The sequence below is a fragment of the Rhinopithecus roxellana genome, chromosome 2 (assembly GCF_007565055.1).
Source record: "Rhinopithecus roxellana isolate Shanxi Qingling chromosome 2, ASM756505v1, whole genome shotgun sequence".
Lineage (NCBI taxonomy): Eukaryota > Metazoa > Chordata > Mammalia > Primates > Cercopithecidae > Rhinopithecus > Rhinopithecus roxellana.
Window position 1 is genome coordinate 136,183,838 of NC_044550.1, and position 25,879 is coordinate 136,209,716.

Below are 25,879 nucleotides of genomic sequence, written 5' to 3' on the forward strand. Positions count from 1 at the left end.
TGAGACATGGAGTCAAACAAGATCACTTTAAGGTTTAATGACTGCCCTACTGAATTTTGGACTTGGGTGGGGCCTGCAGCCCCTTTATTTTGGCCATTTTCTCCATTTGAAATGGGTATATTTACCCAATGCCTGTACCCTCATTATATCTTGGAAGTAGCTAACTTGCTTTTGATTTCACAGGCTCATAGGAAGGGACTTGCCTTGTCTCAGATGAGACTATGGACTTAGACTTTTTGGGTTAATGCTGAAATGAGTTGAGACTTTGGGGATCTGTTAGGAAGGCATAATTGGGTTTTAGAATGTGAGAAACATGTGATTTGGGAGTGACCAAAGGTGGAAAAATGGGGTCTGGCTTTGTGTATCCACCCAAATTTGATCTTGAATTGTAATCTGAACTGTAATCCCCACATTTGGGGAGGGAACTCATGGGTGCTTATTAGATTGTGGGGGCGGTTCCCCTATGCTGTTCTGGCATGATCTTAGCTCACTCAACCTCCGCCTCCCAGATCCAAGTGATTTTCCTGCCTCAGCCTCCTGACTAGCTGGGATTACAGCGCCAGCCACCATACCTGGCTAATTTTTGTATTTTTAGTAGAGATGGGGTTTCACCACATTGGCCAAGCTGGTCTCAAACTCCTGACCTTGTGACCCGCCCAACTCGGCCTCTGAAAATGTTGGGATTACAGCGTGAAACACCACGCCCAGCCATCTCTTTCCTTTATAAATTACTCATTCTCAGGTATTTCTTCATAGCAGTGTAAATACAAATGAATACATCTGGGTTTAGTTTCAGCTGACAAAACAAAGTGAGGTAACTTAAGGAAAGAATAAAATACCATAAAAATAGAAAATGTTCAGGAGTTATTTGCAGTCTGATATCTCTGTTTCAGGAGGACTTGTTGGTTTGGGCCTTGTACAACAAAATGGTGATTACACAGCCCAGATGCTTTCTTAGTTCTAATTTCTAGCACTTTTAAAATTGCATTTTTCTCTTTTTTGCTTCCTTTATCCTCTCTTCTTATTTTACATTATTTCCTTTGTTCTTTATGTCTCTTTCTTTTGTTCTCTTTCCATTTTATATGGACATGAAAATACAGGCAAGGATAAAACATACATGGTGTCTTGTTCTGATTAAATGACACAATGCCAAAAAATTAGAAAATAAAAACACAATTCAATAAAACAAATTAACCTACAAATCTACCACGGAGAATTTATCTTCCTTAACTTCCAACTTCCTGGGTCTTTGGGTGTGAGATTGGGCCAAAAGTAGACAAATGTCTTCAACTTGTGAAAGGAATTTTTATTGTCCTACCAACTTGACAATGATACATCTAAAAAGATAAACTAGTTGAAGGTAGGCTAACCAGTGGATACGAGTTGTGCAGGAGACCAGAGAAAGGCCAAGGAAACACTTTGAACTCTTTCTCTTGCATCTCAGCACTATCTCTGATGCCAATCCCCACACTCACAAACACACCACAAACAGACACAAATGCATGTTTCTCAGTCAGGAGATGTAATATTGTTAAGCTGTCAATACTTCTGAGTATTACACAAATTCAGTATCGTCCTTATTAAAATTCCAATGTTACTTATTTGGCAGAGACATTTTATATAATTCTAAAATTCATGTGTAATCTCAAGGGAACATGAATAGCCAACAGCTTTGGAAAAGAACAAAGAAGTACGAGGTCAGGAGATCGAGACCATACTGGCTAACCCGGTGAAACCCTTCTCTACTAAAAAAAAATATATAAAAAACTAGCTGGGCGAGATGGCAGGCGCCTGTAGTCCCAGCTACTGGGGAGGCTGAGGCAGAAGAATGGCGTAAACCTGGGAGGCGGAGCTTGCAGTGAGCTGAGATCCGGCCACTGCACTCCAGTCTGGGTGACAGAGCAAGACTCCGTTTAAAAAAAAAAAAAAAAAAAAAAAAAAGTACCACATCTCATGATGTCAAAACAGAGCTACAAAAATAAAACCAATGTGGTAATGGCATAAAGAAAAAAACAAACACATGACAGAACAAAGAACCCAGAAATAAGCCTATGCAAATATTATCAAATAATCTTTTACTAGGTTACTATGACCAAACAGTGAAGAAAAGGTCAGACTCGCCAACCAATGGTGTGAGAAAACTCAACGACTAAATGAATGAAAAAAAAAAAAAAGAAAGATAATGAACTTGGACCTTTCTCTTCAATGCAAACAAAACATTTTACATACACTAAACATAAAACTTAAAAGACATATAACTCTTGAACAATTGGAAGAAAATATAGGGAGAAGTTTAATAACATTGGTTTTCGACGGCTTTTGGAGTATCACATTAAAAATAGAAGCAATAAGAATTAGAAAAGGTACTGTATCAACCTTTCAAAACCTTCTGCACATCCACACATCAAGGGAAACACTAAGTGGAGTACAAATGCCATTCACCATCTGACTTCTGAAACATAACCACTACCAAGGGTGAATAACTTTTTTTTAAGGGACCAGTGTCTTCAAAGACATTTCCTAAAAGAAGTTATGCAAATGACCAAGAGGAATTTGAAAAGACAATCAAAATCACTTATGAGAAGAATGCAGAGTAAAATCTTGAAGTCTCACCCATTAGCATGGCCACTATTCAACAAATAAAAAGTAATCAATGTTGTCAAGTATGTAGGATTTGGAACCTCTATGCACTGCTGGTGGAAAAGAATAATGCAGCCCTCAATAAAAGTAGGATGCAGGTTTTCCAAAATATTAAAAATGAACTGTGGCTCATGCTTGTAATTTCAACACTTTAGGAGGCTAAAGTGGGAGAATTACTTAGGCTCAGAATTTTCAGTTCGGCCTGGGCAACACAGTGAGACTCTATCTCTCGAAAAAATACAAAAATTAACCAGGTATGCTGGCATGTGCCTGTAGTCCCAGCTACTTGGGTGACTGAGGTGGAAGGATCGTTTGAGCCTGGGATGTCAAGGCTGCAGTGAGCCATTATTGCACCACTGCACTCTAGCCTGGGTGACAAAGTGAAACCCAATCTCAAAAAAAAAAAAAAAAAAAAAAAAAAAAAGAAAGAAAAAGAAGAGAAATTATACCATCCAGGTATACTTCTGGGAATCTATGTATGCAAAGCAAGACCTGGAATAGACATTTGCACACGTTTTTAAGAGCATTTTCCAATCCTCGCCCCACAAGAAGGTGATCGCTACTTAAGTTTCTCGATAAATGGATAACATATGGCATAAGTAGGCAATGGAATATGGCTGTACCTTCAAATAGCAAATTATGCATATGCTACAATAAGCATAAAACTTTAAGACATCACATTCAGTGAAATATACCAGAAACATAGTGACAAAGAGTATACAATCCCATTAATATGAGTTATCTTAAGTAAAATGATTTTTAGAAGACATTCAGAATTATAAAGTACTCCTGCACAGATGGAATAAAAAGATGTGAATGCTTGGAGCAAAGTCATCCGCTACCTGGAGAACAGAACTTCCAGGTACCAGAGGACTGCAAGCACAGATAACAACAGTGACAGCAGCAAGGGCCCTGATCAGAGTAGTGGTGGTCTGAGGAGTACATTTGGCATGCACCAGTGTGCCAGAGGCTGGGGCCCACACTGGGGACTGGAGTTGCCCTCCGTAATTCCAGAACCAGGTCCTGGTGTTTCACTTCATGTTCCACCAATGCCCCTGCGGACAGCAAATGACTTATCCCAATTAAGTGACCTAAACATTGCATTGATAAGCTATAAGTAACCTCAAACACTCCAGTTAAAAACAATTTACCACATTAAAAAATTTCAAACTTCTAATCAGAACGTAGAAAGTCTATGAAATTATATAGCAAAAAGAGAACAGTGAGAAGACTGTAGCCATAACACAAAGAAGAAGGGCTGTGAGGCATACACAGCTGGGAATAAACACATAAAGCTATCCCAAAACTGAAGATAATTAGAAAATAAAATCAGAGATACTCTTTAAATTCAGAATGAGTCAGTTTTGCAGCCTGGGAACAGATGTTCTCTCCAAATGCAGACTGCCATTTCTTCACCATATACATTTTCTTTCTCTTACTTGGAGCTACAAACTCACTCCAGAAAGATTATTATTTATGGCTAATTATGGAGCATATGTTACATACCTAGTACTTTCTTATGTTTACTATATTTATCAAAACATCCCATGAATTATAAAGTTTTCCCAGTACTTACCTGAACAAATTGGCACAATAAACTCATTCATGTCAATTATAAACAGTGAAAGGAATAATTAAACAGCTCATATAGGGTTATCCAATTAAAACAATAAAATGAAATGTTCTAACTAAAATATAACTTAATACATAAATTGTGAACTTGCATCTAAAAATTTTGTGTGCACTACTAAATTTTATAAAACTGTAATTTCTGACCAGCTCACATAATAAATACTTCACAAAAATAAAAAAATATATAAGAAAGAAGTCAATTATAGCTCTAGCATGAGTAACAGACAAATAACAGAATTTGCATAGGGACAGTCTCAACAATGGTCCATTAAATTTTACAGTAATACAATATAGATCTGATTTCAGAATGTTTTAGGTTTCTAGATTCCTAGTAAATTATCCACCTTATTAAAATAATCTTTGTTCCAATATTGCAATTTTCTTTGGAAAATAGATACAAACTCTCACACAAACACAACTGCTTGTCCTATAATTTTCTTACACCTAAATTTTATCTTTAGAGCAGTACATTTACATATTTAACTCCATGTCAATCAAAACCAAAGTCTATATTTATTTGCAGAAAGAGATGCTGCATGTTCAAAGATAAATATGGAACTTTTTAAAAAGCATTAATGACTTATAAATGTGTGAATTATAATTATACTTATATACTTATTATAATCATAAAACGACCTGTAGTAAAAAAAAAATTGTACATTTAAAAATAATTAAAGTGGCCGGGTGCGATGGCTCATGCCTGTAATCCCAGCACTTTGGGAGGCCAAGGTGGGCAGATCATGAGGTCAGGAGTTTGAGAACATCCTGGCCAGCATTATGAAACCTCATCTCTACTAAAAATACAAAAATTAGCTAGGCATGGTGGCACGTGCCTGTAGTCACAGCTACTCATGAGGCTGAGGCAGGAGAATTCCTTGAACCTGGCAGATGGAGGTTGCAGTGAGCCAAGATTGCACCATTGCACTCCAGCCTGGGTGACAGAGCAAGACTCTGTCTCATAAAATAAAATAAAATATATATATATAAAAAATAAAATCAAATAAAAAAGTGTATAACTGGACTGTAATACAAAGAATAAATGCTTGTGATGAACAACTCATTTACTCTGATATGATAATTATATGTCATATGCCTGTATCAAAATAACCCAAATAAGCCATAAATATACACACACACTATGTATCTACAGAAATTTTTTTTTTTTTTTTTGAGACAGAGTCTCGCTCTGTCGCCCAGGCTGGAGTGCAGTGGCCGGATCTCAGCTCACTGCAAGCTCCGCCTCCCGGGTTGACGCCATTCTCCTGCCTCAGCCTCCCAAGTAGCTGGGACTACAGGCGCCCGCCACCTCACCTGGCTAGTTTTTTGTATTTTTTAGTAGAGACGGGGTTTCACCATGTTAGCCAGGATGGTCTTGATCTCCTGACCTCGTGATCCGCCCACCTCGGCCTCCCAAAGTGCTGGGATTACAGGCTTGAGTCACCGCGCCGGGCCCAGAAATTTTTAAAAATTTAAAATAAGACAAATAATAAAAGTTTATATGGGAACAATATTCTTCAATTTATTTGCTGTTTAAAGACACTAGAAGAGAGTACTAGAAATGTCATTCAACTATGTTCCTTGCCAGTATGAAGTCGCTTGTGTACAGTAAGGGTTGAGGGCCGATGAAAAGCTTTGCCACATTGTTCACATTTGTAGAATTTCTCTCCAGTATGAATTACCTTATGTTTAGTAAGGGATGAGGACCAATTGAAGGCTTTGCCACATTCTTCGCATGTGAAGGGTTTCTCTCCGGTATGAATTCTCCTATGTTTAGTAAGGGTTGAAGATAAGTTATAGGCTTTGCCACATTCTTTACATTTGTAGGGTTTCTCTCCCGAATGAATTTTCTTGTGTTCATTCAGGGCTGTGGACCGAGTAAAGGCTTTGCCGCATTCTTCACATTTGTAAAGCTTTTGTTCAGAATGAATGCTCCTGTGTATAATAAGGCCTGAGGACTGGTTAAAAGCTTTGCCACATTCTTTACATTTGTAGGGTTTCTCTCCAGTATGAATATTCTTATGTTCATTCAGGCTTGCGGACCATATGAAAGCTTTGCCACATTCTTCACATTTGTAGGGTTTCTCACCAGTATGAATTTTCTTATGTTCATTCAGTGTTGTGGACCGTGTAAAGGCTTTGCCACATTCTTCACATTTGTAAGGTTTTTGCCCAGAATGAATTCTCTTGTGTAATACAAGGGTTGAGGATTGGTTGAAAGCTTTGCCACATTCTTCACATGGGTAGGGTTTCTCTCCAGTATGAATTCTCTTATGTTTAGCAAGGTGTGAGGACCTATAAAAGGCTTTGCCACATTCTTCACATGTGTAGGGTTTCTCTCCAGTATGAATTCTCTTATGTTTATTAAGGGATGAGGACCAAGTAAAGGCTTTGCCACATTCTTCGCATTTGTAAAGTTTTTGTTCAGAATGAATGCTCCTGTGTATAATAAGACTTGAGGATTGGTTAAACGCTTTGCCACATTTTTCACATGTGTAGGGTTTTTCTCCGGTATGAATATTTTTATGTTCATTCAGACTCCTGGACTGTCTAAAGGCTTTGCCACATTCTTCACATTTGTAGGGTTTCTCTCCAGTATGGATATTCTTATGTTCGTTCAGGCTTGTGGACCATCTAAAGGTTTTGCCACATTCTTTACATTTGTAAGGTTTCTCTCCAGTATGAATTTTCTTGTGTTCATTCAGCGTTGTGGACCTTGTAAAGGCTTTGCCACATTCTTCACATTTGTAGGGTTTTTCTCCAGTATGAGTTTTCTTATGTTCATTCAGAACTGTGGACCGTCTAAAGGCTTTCCCACATTCTTCACATGTGTAGGGTTTCTCTCCAGTATGAATTCTCTTATGTTTAGTAAGTGATGTCGACCTATTAAAGGCTTTGCTGCATTTTTCACATTTGTAGGGTTTCTCTCCAGCATGAATTCCTGTATGTTGAATTAGGTGTGACATGTAAAATGATCTGCCACATTCTGTACATTTAAAGGGTTTCTCTCCAGTATGTCTTATCTTATGTTTGTTTGAATTTGAAAGTTTACTAAACACTTTAACACATGTATTACATTGAAATATTTTGCTCTGGGTAGTTGACAAGCATTGGTAAACTCCACTATTAACTCCTTTCTGCAACTTACACTCATTCACATGTTTACAGCCCTTTTTTAATTGTAAATTCTTATATCCACACTTCTCGTATCTTCTCAGTACAAGTTTTTGGAATGAATCTTCTATCCCCTGCACTGGTGAAAGGTCTTGGCTGAAAGGAGAACACATAGCTGAAAGAAATAAAAATAACAAATTATCCTACTAGATTCATATGAATATACTTTACAATATAGAAAATGTATACAAACTACATTACTAAGATAGCATAACAAAATATCACAGGCCATAATTTCTTCACAGACATGTAACAAAAATATACTGACCAAAATGCCTTTGTGCAAAATCTGTAAATGAGTTAATTGTATGCAATGCCACAGGTAAGCACAATACTAACAACCACATGGAACAGGAAGGGAAGTTTGTTACATTTACCCACCACAGCTTTCCTACTCCCCAATATAGCATTGTGCCTATAGGAGTAAACTGTCAACTCCTGGCTTCTTACTTAGAAGAAAAATATTGATACACATATCCTTACTTCTGGATTTTTGGGGTCTTTACAAAATCTGGTTTCTGTCTCCAACAACACAGAGAGCTGAGAGAAATGGTGCTATGGGTCAGCTAAGACCAAATGCAAATGTTTCAGGAGCAGGCTGTAGTGTTAAATACAGGGAATAGGTAGAAGAGTGATTAGAGACCATAAGAAGAAACATGAACAATCCTTTTTAACTGAAAAACAAACACAAAATTCCAGACAAGACACATCCTTAGAACACGTATGAGAGGCTCCCATTATCTCTGTCAAAGACAACTGGTTTCAGACTATGTCAGGACAAAGGAACACTGAAATGATTGTGACAAATACCTTTTTGTTAATGTTCAAATAACAAACAAACGTTACAATATACACAAAATATCACGGCAACATGCCCCAATTAAAAAATTTAAAACTTTTCAGAAAACCACCATAAAAAAATGAAGATGTAGAAATTTAAAAAAATTAACCTGAATAATCCTCAATGAGCTAAAGGGGAACACATACAACTAAAATATAATAAGACAAATGAGAATATTGATGAAAATGTTAAAATATAAAAAAAAAAATTACGGAGGTGAAAAATACAAAAGTAATGAGAAATTTCCAAAAGTAAAAGAAGGATGTAAAAAATGAAGAAGCTCAATGAACTTCAACTAGGATACATACACAGAGATTTATAAAAAGGCACATATATAAGCAAAGTTTCAGAAGTCAAAGACAGAGAATCTTAGGAGCTGCAAGATAAAAGTGATGTGTCATTTTTAAGTGTGGTCTTAGATAACCAGTGAATCTGTCAACAAAATTTTTTTTGACAAGAGGGAATTGTGATATAGTTAAAATGCTGAAAGAAAGACAGCTTTATAATATAATATAAAATACAAAATATAATATAAAAAAGGAATAATAAAAAATACAATACTGTCCTAAAAATGAAGAAAAAGTAGCGCTCTTTCAAGATAACCAAATGTCAAAAAGTATATTAGCACAACACCCGCCTTACAAAAGAAATGCTGAAGAAAGCGTCTTCCACTAAAAATAATATGATACAAGAAAACAAAACATATGAAAATAAATAACTTTTTGGGAAAGACATGAACATACACAAATGTAAGGTTCTGTACCATTATCATGACAGTGCAGAAAACATTTTAATTATTCTCTAAAATTTTAAAGACCATAAAAATGATCATAAACTTTTCATCATAATCTGCTAATAAATATACAACATAAAAATATGATTAGTGACATTAATAACAAAGTCGAGGGCAGATATAATTAGGAAAAATTTTCAAAAGCAACGGAAATTACCAGTTTAAAATGTATTATTTTAACTTTTTTTTTTTTTTTTTTTGAGACGGAGTCTCGCTCTGTCGCCCAGGCTGGAGTGCAGTGGCCGGATCTCAGCTCACGGCAAGCTCCACCTCCCAGGTTTACGCCATTCTCCTGCCTCAGCCTCCCGAGTAGCTGGGACTACAGGTGCCAGCCACCTCGCCCGGCTAGTTTTTGTATTTTTTAGTAGAGACGGGGGTTTCACCGTGTTAGCCAGGATGGTCTCGAACTCCTGACCTCGTGATTCGCCCGTCTCGGCCTCCCAAAGTGCTGGGATTACAGGCTTGAGCCACCGCGCCCGGCCTTAACTTTAAGAAATTTTATGTAATTTCCAAGATACCACAAAGTACCTGTACAGATACATAAAAAAATAAGAAGTAAAAATCTAACAATACAAAAGTCAAAAGGATGCAAAGACAGAAAAAGGAAATAAGGGACACAAATACAATAATCAAAACAATAAAATAACATGAATAAGTCTTTCCATTTCAGTAAATTATTTAAATATTTATGAAGTAACCTTTCCATTGGAAATACATGCACCAAATAAATTTATTTAAGAAAGCAAAAAACAAGATACAACTTGTCCTCCCTCCCTCCCTCTCTCTCTCTTCTCTCTCTTTCTTTCTTTCTTTTTTTGTTTTGAGACAGAGTCTCACTCTGTCAACCAGGCTGGAGTGTAGTGGCATGAACTCGGCTCACTGCAAGCTCCCCCTGCCTGGTTTATGCCATTCTCCCGCCTCTGCCTCCCGAGTAGCTGGGACTACAGGCACCTGCCACCACGCCCAGCTAATTTTATTTTTGTATTTTTAGTAGAGACAGAGTTTCACTAGGATGAGCCAGGATGGTCTTGATCTCCTGACCTTGTGATCCGCCTGCCTTGGCCTCCCAATGTGCTGGGATTACAGGTGTGAGCCACCGTGCCTGACCACAACTTGCTATTCTACAAGAGTCACTTGAGATCTAATGATTAAAGGAGGCTGAAAAAGGCAAGAGGAAAGAAAAAACTTTATGCAAAGAACCAAATTGAAGAGGTCAAAATTATGTTACCCAAAGTACATCTAAAGTAAAAAACTGTCCTATTTCATAAAACTTATTTTAACTAAAAGCTCATAAGAGACAAAGATTATATTAGAAATGTTCATTTACTAGGAACCCCTGAAAAATGTGTGTATATACATATATTTGTGTGTATGTGTGTGTGTGTGTCTTACATTAGGGTTCCAAATACATAAAGCAAATACTGACAGAAGTAAAGCAAGACACAGAGAGCAATATAGTTATAGCAGGATATTCCAATACCTCAGCTTCTGTAATGAATAATCAGAAAAGAATACTCATAAGGAAATAGAAGGCTTCAAAGCAGTATAAAACAATTATGTCTAATAGAATTGTAGAGAACACTGTTAAACAAAAGCAGAATACATACCCTTCTGAATAGCTCATAAAATATTCTCCTTGATAGACCACATGTTAGGCTACCAAAAAGTCTTAACAAATTTTTTAAAATAGAAACTTTATAGCTTACTTTTAATGACCAAACTGGAATGAGAGTAGAAACTAATTAAAAAAAGAAAACTGGCTGGGCGTGGTGGCTCATGCCTATAATCCAAGCACTTTGGGAGGCCAAGGCAAGCGGACCACTTGAGGTCAGGAGTTTGAGACTAGCCAGACCAACATGGAGAAACCCCGTCTCTACTAAGAATACAAAATTAGCCAGGTGTGGTGGTGCACGCCTGTAATCCCAGCTACTTGGGAGGCTGAGGCAGGAGAATTACTTGAACCTGGGAGGCAGAGGTTGCGGTGAACTGAAGATCACACTGAGATCACACCATTGCACTCCAGCCTGGGCAACAAGAATGAAACTCCATCACACACACATACACACACACACAAAAGGACATTTATAGAAATTAAACAACATAAACTTTAGCATGCTCTTGTTCAAAGTTTCAAATAATATGAGATATCTAGACTGTTTGATGTAATCTACAGATTAAATGCAATCTGTCAAATTTTTAATTAAATTTTTGCAGAAACAGAAATAGCAACCCCCAAATTATAGGGAATTTCAAGGGACAATGAAGCACCCCACAATCTTCAAAAAGAGAAACAAATGCACCACAGTTCATGATATCAAAACATATACAAAGTTAAAGAACTAAAAAAATATGGTATGGGTCTACAGGTGAACAGCTAGATCAATAAAATAAAAAATCCAGCAAAAATACACACTCATACACATATGGTCATATGAAGAGTAATTTCTACCCTCATAATTATTGTAGCATTGCTACTGAAAGCAAATAAATGAAAGCAATGCAAATTTCTCTCACCAAATAAATAAAAAATATTAAAATATTACTTCAGCTTGTAAAAAGCAAAAAGTATCATAATGAGGAAAGAGAGAGACTCTCTCATATTGTTTTATACTCAGTATGTTTTAAGAAAAAACAAGGAAGTAAAACCAAAGACAGGCAGCCTGGTGCCAGACCCAAAATCAGGCCTGGGCCTGCCTGGCCTAAACCCAGTAGTTAAAAATCAACTCATAACTTAGAAACCGATGTTATTCATAGAATTCAGACATTGTATAGAAGAGTACTGTGAAACTCCCTGCCCTGCTGTTTCTCTCTGACCACTGGTGCATGCAGCCCCTGTCACGTATCCCCTGCTTACTCCAATCAATCACGACCCTAAAATCTTTAGTGTTGTGAGCCCTTAAAAGGGACAGAAATTGTGCACTCGGGGAGATCGGATTTTAAGGCAGTAGCTTGCCGATGCTCCCAGCTGAATAAAGCCCTTCCTTCTACAACTCTGTATCTGAGAGGTTTTGTCTATGACTCGTCCTGCTACAATAACAAGTATAACAAAGATAAATCTTGATGACATTGTGCAACATGAAGTCAACCATGAAGAGAAACTGTATGAATCAACTCACATGAGATATCTAAAGCAATTTGACTCTAAAACAAAACAGAATTTGTTCGGATGAGGGAGAAGGGACAAGACGGAGGAAGGTAAACAAGAAGGCACCGCCCCTGTTGCTTCCGGGTTCTTCCTCACCAACTCCTCCCCCCCCTCAGGAAAATGCAGCCCACGCCTGGGAAGATGCAGATCAACAGAGCATGCGCCAGGTGACGTCAATCCAAAGAGATGGAAACTTACCCGGCCACGCCTATGGAGACGCCCCTATCATGCCCTTATCCCACCCACTGCCCTCCCCCTTCCAGTACCAATGCATAAAAGTCCGCTGCGGCAGGAGCCGGTGTGACTTCTTCGGTCGGCATTGGTGGACCCAGGAACCTCACCCCAGAGCGCCGGGGCGACTTCTCTGGCGCCCCACACCTGAGGACCAGAGAACCTCGCCCGAGAGTGTGTGCATATTTGCAATAAAGGGCTGCCGCTTTCTTATGTACTTTGGCCTCATGTTTAATTATTTAGCTCTCCTAAATTAAGTTACATTAAATTAAATTAAGACAGAATTATTTTTGTAAAGGGCCAGAAGACAGAAAAGGTAGTTAGTTGTTTAATGAGTACTAAGTGTTAGCTTTGCAAGATAAACATATGCTAAAGATATAGTAACAATATCAATATAATTAATATGACTAAGCTGAATATTAAAAAATATTTAAGATTGTAAAGTTTCTGTGTTGACAATCAAAAATAATATCTAAAACAGATACAGTGGTAAGACAGTTTTTGAAATTATCTTCAAATCACAAAAGTGTTTCTCTGACACACAGAAAAACATAGATTTATAAATAAATGGAGGGTAAAAGTAGAAGAATTTCAATGACTACTCACCTAGGCAGGGTAAAATCACCATTGTATACAAACAGAACCAGTATACAACTCATAATAAGGAACAATATGCATACAGATAAACAGAGACTCTTATAGTGGAAACAGACACATCACTGACCTATATTTGATTTGTGCTCCACACTTAGTGTACACAGTGAAATACTGTCATACACAATTATAATATAAAATGAAAACATCCTAAGTTTTCTGCTCTTGCAGCCATAAAAAAGAATGAGTTCACGTCCTTTGCAGGGACATGCATGAAGCTGGAAACCATCATTCTCAGCAAACAAACACAGGAACAGAAAATCAAACACATGTTCTCATTCATAAGTGGGAGTTGAACAATGAGAACACATGCACACAGGGAGGGAACATCACACACAGGGGCCTGTCGAGGGGCGGGGGGGCAACAGGAGGGAGAGCATTAGGACAAATACCTAATAAGTGCAGGGCTTAAAACCTAGATGATGGGTTGATAGGTGCAGCAAACCACCATGGCAAATGTATACTTACGTAACAAACCTGCACGTTCTGCACATGTATCTCAGAACTTAAAAGAAAAATTGTCAGGCCTCTGAGCCCAAGCCTGCACATATACATCCAGATGGCCTGAGGCAACTGAAGAAATCACAAAATAAGTAAAAATGGCTGGTTCCTGCCTTAACTGATGACACTACCTGGAGAAATTCCTTCTCCTGGCTCAGAAGCTCCCCCACAGAGCACCTTGTGACCCCGCCCCTACCCACCAGAAAACAACCCCTTTGACTGTAATTTTCCATTACCTATTCAAACCTGTAAAACTGCTCCACCCCTATCTCCCTTTGCTGACTCTCTTTTCGGACTCAGTCCGCCTGCACCCAGGTGATTAAAAAGCTTTATTGCTCACACAAAGCCCTTTGGTGGTCTCTTTACACGGATGCGCATGACAAAAATAACAAAATGAAAAATAAAGTTTTCCCTTTCCTGTCCAGTATGGTATCAGCCATTGACTTGTCACATAAGGCCTTTATTGTGTTGAGGTATATACCATCTATATCTAATTTTTGTTGAGTTTTTTAAGTCACAAAGACATGTTCAGGCTGGGTGCAGTGGCTCACGCCTGTAATCCCAGCACTTTGGGAGGCCAAGGCGGGCGGATCACCTGGGGTCAGGAGTTCGAGACCAGCCTAAACATGGAGAAACCCCATCTCTACTAAAAATACAAAATTAGCTGGGTGGTGCATGACTGTAAGTCCAGCTATTCCGGAGGCTGAGGAGGCAGGAGAACTGCTTGAACCTGGGACGCAGTGGTTGCAGTGAGCTGAGATCAAGCCATTGCACTCCAGCCTGGGCAACAAGAGTGAAACTCTGTCTCAAAAAAAAAAAAAAAAAAAAAAAGACACATTCAATTTTGCCCAATGCTGCTTCTGTATCCACACCATCCGCACTAAAAAATAAAGATGTCTAGCAGTAAACTTAATTAAAAAGGTGAACACTCTAAACTGAAAATTATAAAACATTAGTAAGAAACTGAAAAAGACACAAAAATTTGAAAAAATATTTTTTTGCTCATGAATTGAAATAATATTAAAAATGTGGCTATACTACCCAAGGTGACCTAAAGGATTAATAAAATCTCTATCAAAATACCAATGACTTTTTTCAAAGAAATGAAAAAAAAACTAGCTTAAAATTTATAGGGAACAACCAAAGACCCCCAAATAGCCAAAGTAATCCTGAGCAAAACAAACAAACAAACAAACAACAACAAAAAAAACCAAAGCTGGAGATATTGCACTACCTGACTCTAAAATATACTATAAAGCTATAATAAGCAAGACAGCAAAATATTGGCATAAAAACAGAGAGATCAAAGTATCCAGTGAGCCCAGTGACAAATTCATGAACCTACAGCCCAGTGAGTTTTAACAAAGATGCCCAGAACACACAGCTGGAAAAAGACAGTCTTTTCAATAAATGGTACTAGAAATATTAGTTATCCACATGATAAAGCAGGACTTTAAATAGATATTTACACGTGCATGTTCATTCATTGTTATTTACAAAAGACAATTCCTGGAAACAACACAAATGTCCCTTTAGAGATCAGTATCAGATTTTTAAAATGTGACATATACATACAATTAAATATTATTTCATTTTAAAACAGAAAGATATTCTAACACATCTTACAAAACAAAAGCTTAGAACATTACCTTAAATAAAATAAGAGAGTAAAACAGAAACAGACATTATGTAATTACACCGAGAATTATAAAATTATAGAGAGTAAGTAAAATGGTGTTCTTCAGGAGCTGAAGAGAAAAAAAGGGCAGCTTATTGTTTATAGGGTATTAAATTTTACTTCTGTAAGGTAAAATTCATAGAGATCCATTGCAAAATAAAGTAAATGTACTTAACACCACTAGACCGTGTACTTGAAAGTGTTGGCCGGGGGCGGTGGCTCATGCCTGTAATCCCAGCACTTTGGGAGGCCGAGGCAAGTGGATCATCTGAGGTCACCCGTGGTCCCAGCTACTCGGGGGGCTGAGGCAGGAGAATGGCATGAACTCGGGAGGCAGAGAGTGCAGTGAGATGGCGCCACTGCACTCCAGCCTGGGCAACAGAGGGAGACTCTGCCTCAAAAATAAATAAATAAACAAACAAACAAACAAACAAATAAATAAAATAATTGAGGAGAACCTACATGAAAAAAATTCCCCAGTAAAATGGAGTTGAAAAAAATAGAAAATTTTTACCTATAAAATATTGAATGTAATATAGATGTATCATAAAAACAGAAGAACCCAAGACTGAGGAAGGTTGTATTGAGAGGGCACGCCCTTGAGTGGCATGGGTATGCTTGCCCATCATAGTCCCAGCTACAGAACAAAAAATATGTCCAATTCTCATTGTAGAATTAGCTGTAGAACATTTGGTTTTGTTTCTGCCACTAGCACCATCTGCCAAGACACCTAGAAGAATTCATAATGTCCTGTGTCTCAGCTGAAAAGTCTGTTGGTACTGTCTGTGATCTCTGAATTAGCCTAAAATCCTCCCCCTGCACAAGTCAGTCATGGTGTGGAAGAAATCCCAAACACACAGGGACCCACAGAGAGAAACTTCCATTTGGGCCCTTGGATGTAGGTTTGCCAGTATTTATCTGATGATGGATCCTGACGTGGCACCATAACCTGGCTCCAAGTCCATGCAACCAAAGTCCAGGAGCAGTTTTTCCTAACGTGGGACCTGCCAAAAAACACACCTGTATGTGCCACTGTAGGCATGCTGGTTAGCTTTATTCCCACTGTGAATCGGGAAACAGCCCTATAACCCAGCTCCAGTCTCTGTCACCTAGAGTCTGGGAGAAGTACTGCCCACCCAAGAATCTAGAGGGAGAAATGCCATGAACCCAGAAACAAACCCCAGGACTTTGGTTTCAGCTGTGTATCCTGAAGCAGCCCTAAGAATGAGTTTCACACCCTCTCAGCTATGTTCAAGGGTCAGTACTACTCATCTAGGAACCTGTCCAATGACTAGGTTAGAGCATTTTGAAACATCCAGCAAGAACCACACATCAGGAGCCACACCTGCTCACGTTTATTGTATCAGCACCCCCATCTGCATATATAACTGGAGATTTTTTTTTTTCTCAGTGCCGGTCATATTGATAAAGTTCCTGAAGAAAATCTAGTCTTCCCAGAAAATAGAATCTGATGGCCTGATAACAGGTCTGCCAAACATGAACTTCACTGCAGACACAGTAGTAGTTATGTGCCTGGCTCCAAAGGATTTAATTGCAATCTCAGTGGAAATATCAGCCCAGAGATCAAACAGAAGTATTTACCTCCCAACAAGTCTATAATGACTGAAAGAGGTATTTGCTCCTTCAGATGCAAGGACTTCAAAACAAGGCTTCATGGATAATAAAGGATCAGGTAAACATAACACTACCAAAGGAAACTGAAAATTTTCCAGTAACCACTTACAACAAAACATAGATCTAAAAAATGGCTAAGAATTCAAAATAATTATCTTAAAGAATCTCAATGAGATGGAAAAAAAAACCACTAATTTTTTTTTTTTAAAGAATGCATGAACAAAATTACAATTATAGCAAAGAAAGAGAACCAAACGGATATGCTGGAGCTGAAGAACGCAAAACATAATAAAAAGTTTTTAACGGGAGACAGACAGTTATACAGAAAAAAAAAATCAGCAAAGTTAAAATTAAGTCATTTGAAAGTTCCTAATTAAAAAAAAAAAAGAATGAAAGAGTGAATAAAGCATTTGGGCCACATACTGCATAATAAACTGTAAAAATGTACATATTTTAGCATGTTCAGGGTAAAGAGAGAAAAATCTTAAAAATCTGTTTAAATATATGTCTTAAATTTTTCCAATCTTAGAAGAAATACATTCAGTTTTATGAAGCTTAAAATGTCGATAGCAAAAGGAACTAATAAAAATTGCCCAGAACACATAATTAAACTGCCAAAATTCAAAGACAAAGAGAAATTCCTAAAAGAAAATAAATTTTTCTCAAACAAGGGAACCCTATAAGGTTATCAGCAGATTGCTCAGCAGAAACCATGCAAGCCAGACACGAGTGAGATCATATATTTAAAGTGAAGATGGAGAGAGAAAAAGAAAAAACTTTGACAACGAAGAAGACTACATCTGACAAAACTGTTCTTTAGAAATGAAATAGCAATCAAGATATTCTCAGATTAAACAAATAAGTTGAGGAAATGTGTAATCATTTGACCTTACAGGAAATGCTAATAAGAATTTTTCAAATTGTAATGGACTCCTAATTTACAACAAGAAAACATATAAAAGTATAAATCTTACTGGAAAATATATATACATATAGTCAAATGTAGACGGCTGTAGAACTGTAATTATGGTACATAAGTCACTTTTAACTCTGGTACAAAGTTACAAAAAAGTATTAAAATACATAACCTCGATAATTTGTTAATGGGTATACAATATAAAAAATTGTAAAGTATGACATAAATAATGTGTTGTAGGGAGTATAACTGTTTGGTTTTTCTACACACAGAAGTTAACTCTTGCTTGCGGCCAGGAGGTCAAAACCAGCCTGGCTCAATATAGCAGGACCCTGTCTCTAAAATAAATACATAAAACAAAATACAGATTTCAGAAAGCTATTTACTTAAAACAAGTGGCTGGGTCTGATGGCTCATGCTGGTAATCCCAGCACTTTGGGAGGCCAAAGCAGGTGAATTGTTTGAGCCTAGAAGTTCAAGACCAGCCTGAGCAACAAGGCAAAATCCTGTCTCTACAAAAAATACTGACAAATTAGCCGGACATGGGGGCACGTACTTGTAATCCTAGCTACTCAGGAGGCTGTGATGGGAGAACTGCTTGAGCCTGGGGAGGTGAAGGCTGCACTGGGCTGTGAATGCACTACAGCCTGGGATAAAGCAAGACCCTATCTGTATAAAACAGAAAGTTAAATTGTTATCTTAAATTAGACTTTATAACCATGAGATGTTTTATGTAAGTCTCTTGGAAATTAAAAAACAAAAAACAAAAAACAACACTGTAGTACATACATACAAAAGAAAAAGAATGAAAGCATCCAACAACGAAAACAAAACTCAAGAAAACACAAGGGAAGACAGCATGTAAGAATTATAAAACAGAAACTACTAAATGGTCAGAAAACAATGAACAAAATGGCAGTAACAAGTTCTTACCAATCAGTAATTCTTTTAAATATATAAAGATTTAATTATGCAATGAAAACACATTGCTATGGTTTGAGAGTCCTCTCCAAAATTCACGTTAAACTTTAACTGCCATTGTGAGAATGAGGCCCTTAAGAAGTTACTAGGTCATGAGCGCTCTACTCTCATGAAAGGATTGGTATCAGTATTTCCACAGTGGGTTAGTCATCATGCGAGTGGGTCTATTATCAAAGTGAGCTCTGGTGCACACCTTCTGTCATCCTCAAGCCTTTAGTCATGTTGTGATGTGGAAGTATGATTCTCATCAGATGGGAATGGCACGCTCTTGGACTTCTTGGCATCCAGGATTGTGCGCTAAGCAAACTTTTATTCTTTATAAATTACCAACTCTAGGATATTGTTATTGAAGCAAAAAATAAAGCATTCACAAAATGTCTCAATACATTCATAAAATCAACAATATGCTGCACACAAGAGACTTAGAGTTAAGGACACACATACGTTAATGGTTCAAGGATGAAAAAGAATATTCCATGTCAATAATAACTAAAAGAGTATAGGAGTGGCCATATCAGACAAAAGAGATGTTTAGAAAAAAAAAAATTTGTCACTACAAAAAGAACTTTACTATACGGTAATAAAAGGCTAATTTGTCAAAATAATATAACAATTAAAAATATATACATACCCAATATAGGAGCACATATATATATTGTAAAAGGAAAATAAATTTTGGGGCCTCCAAATCACTAAGCTAAAGGGAAAAGTCAAGCTGGGAACTGCTTAGTGCCAAACTACCTCCCATTCTATTCAGTCACCTCTCTGCCACTGACACAGATGTGTATCTGACGGTCTCCTTTGGAGAGGCTAATCAGAAACTCAAAAGAATACAATCATTTGTCTCTTATCTACCTACAACCTGGAAGCCCCCCCTCACTTCGAGTCTTCCCACCTTTGCTTCAAGTTGTTCCACCTTTCCAGACTGGATCAATGTACTTCTTACACATATTGTGTGCTGTCTTATGTTTCCTTAAAATGTATAAAATTAAGTTGTTCCCCAACCACCTGAGGCACATGTCTCCAGGACTTCCTGTCACAGGTGTGCATGTCCTTGACCTTGGCAAAATAAACTTTCTAAATTAACTGAGACCTGTTTCAAAAATATGAACATATATTAACAGATGTAGAAAAATAGACAAATATGATAATACTAGGGGACTTTATTGCCCTACTTAATACAACACATCATTCAGACAGAAAGAAAATAATTCACTTGCATAGCACTAAAGAACTACACCTAAAAGATATATACAGATAACATTTCACCCAACAGTATAACTTATGTTCTTCTCAAACACACATGGAACATTCTCCAGGATACATCATAAATCTGGCGAGCCTCAACATTCCAGTCTTCAAGTGATCCTCCTGCCTCATCCCCAGCTGGGACTACAGGTGTGCACCACCTTGCCAAGCTAATTTTTTAAAAAATTTTTGGTAGACATAAGATTTCATCATATTGCCCAGGCTGGTGTTGAACCGCTGAGCTCAAGAGATCTGCCCTCTGTAGCCTCCCAAAGTGTTAGGACTACAGGCGTGAATTACTGCACCCGATCTGATATCTTTATTCTAACACCAAATATATGGAGTTTGCTGAACACCAACCAATCCTCCCTCACCAAATGGGTGTCCAACAACTCAATTCTGACAACACCAGGGTCAGTAGAGACCTCACCGGCTCATGGCTCAGTCCCACAATACTGCTTCCATTCCACATGCTAGTCACAAGCCCCAGGGACCCATCTATACTTCAGAGCAACTGCCTATAAATCCTGGGCTTCCATAACTCCCTCCCTCAATTAAAGGATTTGATAAAACCACTCACAGAACTTAACAAAAACACTTTACCTATTTTTACCAGATTATTAATGTTGGATGCAATTCAGTAAAAGACAAAGGGAAAAAATATATAGGACAAAAGAAAGTGAGGGAAAAGAGGAGGTGGGTTAGTGAATCTTGGTAGTTTTAACTATGGTCTCTCCAATCCTTTGTGCCCTATGAAAAAAAGCTTACTGCTAATAAATAACGTTTTCATTGATACATACAACCCCTCTTCATGTCCCTCCCAAGAACAGGTTGATGTCAGGGTGAAACATTCTCCAACCTGAATCTGATTTTGCCATTCTCCATTCTGCCCTCTCCCTCACACCTTCTTTCTAATCTTGTTTGCTCCTCCACATGACAAATAGCCCTTTTCTGCCTCATTTTGGAGATGCTTGCACGTCTTTGCTTGGTGCTTTCCCCAATGCAATATTCCTTAGAATAAAGTCACTTCTTACCTCATTGAAATTTATTTGACAATATCTAGGAAGAGCCCCAAGACAATAACAATTACACCCTCTCAGAGGACATCACAAACAACCTCCCATCCCAACTCTCACTGCATCTGCCTATGGATCCTCAGCTTTCCAGGGTTCTGCAGCTTCTCAGTATAAAGGCTCCTTCCACGTCTAATCTGAGCCAGGCTGGGACACCTGCAGGAAAGGTTCCCCAGTAAGTAACAACTGGGCTATTGATTACCTCCTTTGACAGTGTCAAGATTGGCCTTACCCTGCAGTTAACGGGCTTAGGTCTGATTCCCAGTTAAGATTATCTCCTTCGTTTTCTACAAAAGGAACTCAGTATTTGAAGAATCCAGCAGAATTCCTCAAACTCAGTGCTGATGTTCACAGAATGGAAATTGGAAGGCACTTACATTTCATACTTCAACAAGAAAAGGCAAAATATCAATTTCAGACAGCAAACATGTCATTTAGGTATTATTTCCATAATAACAAATAATTAAGCAATCATTTATGAGCACGTCCAGGAATGTCAAGTCCTAGTCCATAGAATTTAACATTAAACTCAAACATGCAGGTAACAGGATACAGAGTAGACTTATCCACTGTCACAAATTCTCCACCATGCAGAAAAAAGAAACTGATGTTTTGGCAAATTTCTATATAAATCACCAATTTATCTACCACAATTTCTTGTGGAAATGTATTCATTTTTCTGCAGCCATAAAAGAAGAGAAATTTTTCCTACTTCTTTTCACCCAGTAATATTTTTATAACTAAGCCCTGAGATTCTGTGTGAAATAACTCCCAAAATGTACAGATTTCAGAAACTTACTATCCATGGTCAGGGAAAAAAAATGAAAGTAAGAATTTTTGACAAATAAAATGTATCACTATATTTTTTTAAAATTCGTATTCTTATGCCTCTTTGACAATATTTTCCTATTTTTCAAGCTCTACCAATAGAATGCAAAGTGCAGTTAATAAAAATGAAAGCTGAAATAAGTAAATAATCTTTTCAAGATGACAAACCCAGGGAGTGGCAGTACTGGCTGGAATGGTATGTCTGACTCAAGTGGCAAGTTAGGCCATCCTATGATATAGATCCTCCCACCCCCATCCGGCTCATTGAAATACTCAATGACCACCCTCCCAAGGGCCTCTGCACGGTGTGCCAGTGTGCCTGTGTGCCTGCAGTACATTTTTTGTTTTGCAGGTCCTTGTATCACCTTGCTAGAATGAACATTCAATGTCGTTGGGGATACCTTTTCTCCCTTCACTATTCTGAAAAAATCCAGATGGTAGGAATTATTTCTGCCTTTCCCATCAATATCAGCATTCCATTGGCTGACCGGCAATGTGTCTCTAAAACATGGAAACTGGATTTGGAGAAATAAAATCTTAATGCCACAAGGATTTGGTTTTTTGGATGAAAAGTAAACAAGATGCATGCTCTTAGCATCAGGGCACTCAGCTGCTCCCCTGAGGCTCTACCCTAAACCTCAGGCTGTCCACCATGAGGAGATGATGTAGCAGCTGTTATTCCCTAGACATTCCAAGAGACATGGCCACCGTAGGCATCTGTGGTCTTTCCAGACAGTTCTGAAACCTAGGACCAGGAAAAGACAATAGGATGGATGAGGACGAATTACCTTCTAAAGTTGGGAACCTAAACCCAAGCACATTCCAATAAGGTGTCTGCACCTGAAAAAAGATGCATGTTTTCACCACTGTTATTCCACATAGTACTGGAAGTGCCAGTCAGAGCAATTTGACAAGAGAACAAAAAAATAAAGGGCATCCAAATTGAAAGAAAGAAGTCAAATTATATCTTTGTTTGCAGATGATATAGTTTTATATTTGAAAAAAACCTAACTAGAACACTATTAGAACTAATAAATTTAGTCAAAATATAGGATTTAAAAATTAGTAGTGTTTCCACATGCCAACAGCGAACGATGTGAAACAGAAATCAAGAGAGTAATCCCATTTACAATAGCTACAAATTAAAATCAAATATCTAGGAATTAACTTAAGCAAAGAAGTGAAAGGTCTCTACAATGAATACTATGAAATACTAATACAAGAAATTTAAAAAGAAAAAGGAAAGATATTTATGTTCATGAATAAAAAGAATCAATACTTTCTAAATATCAATACTACCTGAAGCAATCTACAGATTTAATGCAATCCCTGTCAAAAGATCAATGACATTCTTCACAGAAATAGGAAAAACAATTCTACAATGTAGACAGAACCACAAAAGACTCAGAATAGCCAAAGTCTCTGTAAGAGAAAGAAACTGGAGGAATCATACTATTTGACTATAAATGATACTACAGAGCTACAGTAATTAGAACAGCATGGGGCTGATCAGTAAAACAGTAGACAGAACACAGATATAAATCCATACCTCTACAGCAAACTTATTTTTGTTAAAGGTGTCAAGAATATTTATTGGGGGCTTAGCATGCTGACTCATGCCTAATCCCAGAACTCTGAAAGGCTGAGACAGGTGGATCACTTTCTCAAACTCCTGAATCAGGAGTTTGAGACCAGAGTGGCCAACATGATGAAACCCTGTCTCTACTAAAAATACAAAAATTAGTCGGATGTGGGGGCGCACGCCTGTAGTCCCAGTGACTCCAGAGGCTAAGGTGGGAGAATTGCTTGAACCCGGGAGGCAGAGGTTGCAGTGAGCCAAGACTGTGCCACTGAACTCCAGCCTAGGTGATAGAGCAAGTTTCTGTCTTTAAAAAAAAAAAAAAGAAAGAAAAGAAAAAAAGGTGTTTATCAGGGAAAGTGCTATAAAAACTCAATATTCATATTCAGAAGAATGAAACTAGACCCCTATCTCTGGCCATATAAAAAACTAAATCAAAATGGATTAGAGACTTAAATCTAAGACCTTGAACTGTAGGGATTCAATCAAGCTGGTGGGAAAAATATTAAAGATAGTTTTCTACCGCAGGTGCTTAATTGCTTTCTACTTGGGAAGTCCACGACGATAATTACTCTCTAGTAGTGTTGACTCAAGCCTTTGTCAATTAATCTTTACTAAACAAACGTGAGTCCCACTAGCTGTTAAGGGCCACAGTCAAAACTGTTTACAGAACTCTCCGGGGAGTCTGTAAGCGGCCCGGACATCAGCTGGACTGGCAAAACAGAGTATCTGTGTATCAGTGTACTTTATTCATCCGTCGTTTGGGTCAGGGTCTGTGGGCAGGTCTCCGCATCAAACTATGAAACTACTACAAGAAAACATTGGTGAAACTCTCCAGGAAATTAAACTGGGCAAAAATGTCTTGAATAATACCCCCACAAGCACAGGGAGCCAATGCAAAACTGAACAAATGGAACAAATAGAAGTTAAAGAGCTTCTAAACAGCAAACAAAACAATCACCATAAAGAGCTTCTAAACAGCAAATGAAACAATAAACAAAGAGAGGACACACAAAATGAGAGAAAATATTTGCAAACTGCCCATCGAAAAAGGAATAACCAGAACAGCTCTATAGGATAAGATCAAATAATCTGATTATGAATGTACAAAGAATGTTTATAGACATTTCTCAAAAGAGGGCATACAAATAACAAAAAGGTATATGATGAGGTGCTCAACATCATTATCATCAGAAAATGCAAATCAAAACGACAATGAGATATTATCTCGCCCCAGTTACAATGGCTCTTATCCAAAAGTCAGGCAATAACAAATGCCGGTGAGGATGTGGAGAAAAAAACTCTACTATTCTCTTGATGTGAATGTAAATTAGTCCAACTACTATGCAGGACAGCTTAGAGGTTCCTCAAAAAATGAAAAATAGAGCTACTATATTATCCAATAATCCCATTCCTAGGTATGTACATAAATCAGGACATCAAAGAGATATTTGCACCTCCATTTTACTGCAGCAGTGCTCACACTAGCCAAGATTTAGAAGCAATCTAAGTGTCTATCAACAGATGAATGGATAAAGCAAATGTGGCACAAATACACAACGGAGTACTTTTCAGTCATAAAAAAGAATAAGATACTGTCATTTGCAACAACATGGATAGAACTAGAGGTCATTATGTTAAGAGAAATAAGCCAGGCACCTGATGGCAAACTCTGCATGTTCTCACAAATTTGCTGGAGCTAAAAACTAAATTGATTTAATTCACGGAGATAGAGAGCAGAAGGATTGTTACCAGAGGCTGGAAAGTATAGTGAGGGGTTAGGGGGAAGTGGGGAAGGTTAATGGATACAAAAATAATTAGAAAGGGTAAGATTTAATAGTTGCTAGTACAACAGAGTGACTATACTCAAAAGCAATTAAATTGTACATTTTTAAGTAACTAAAAGAATGTTATTACATTGTTCGTAAAACAAAGAATACTTGAGGCAATGAATAACCATTTATGCTGATATGAGTTTTATGCATTTCACGCCTTTATCAAAATAACTCACGTAACCCATAGATACATATAGGTACTATGTACTCACAAAAATTATAATAATAAATAAAATATAAATTTAAAATGAAAAGCGTAAAAACAAACACCACTGGTCCTCATTTCTTCATAGATACATGAACTTAACACCACGCTGATCACATTGCCTTTGTGAGAATTCCTGAACATAGTTAAGAATTTGTACTTCTTCAGTTGAGCACAATGCCAAAAACATGTAGAAGAGAAGAAAAATTTTATTACATATGCCCAGCATAGCCTGACCTCCTCCCAATACAGCATGGTGCAACCCAGGAGAAACTGCCAACTCTATGCCTCTT

The 25,879-nt window shown here is 37.6% G+C and overlaps 1 protein-coding gene across 4 annotated transcripts in view; it reads right to left on the reverse strand.

Moving 5' to 3' along the window:
* The window catches only part of LOC104673656 (zinc finger protein 595), a 47,280-nt gene that overhangs the window by 6,641 nt on the left and 14,760 nt on the right, over nucleotides 1–25,879 (reverse strand). For 2 of the 4 annotated variants that reach the window (XR_004054286.1, XM_030920958.1), the window contains exon 4: nucleotides 5,952–7,558. Coding sequence is in view for 3 of the 4 variants with exons in the window: in XM_030920958.1 (XP_030776818.1) it covers nucleotides 5,952–7,558 (1,607 nt within the window). In the remaining variant the exon portion in view is untranslated. Of the gene's footprint in view, nucleotides 1–5,769; nucleotides 7,559–25,879 lie in introns of those variants that run through there. The other 2 variants (XM_030920954.1, XM_030920970.1) reach the window with 1 other exon arrangement.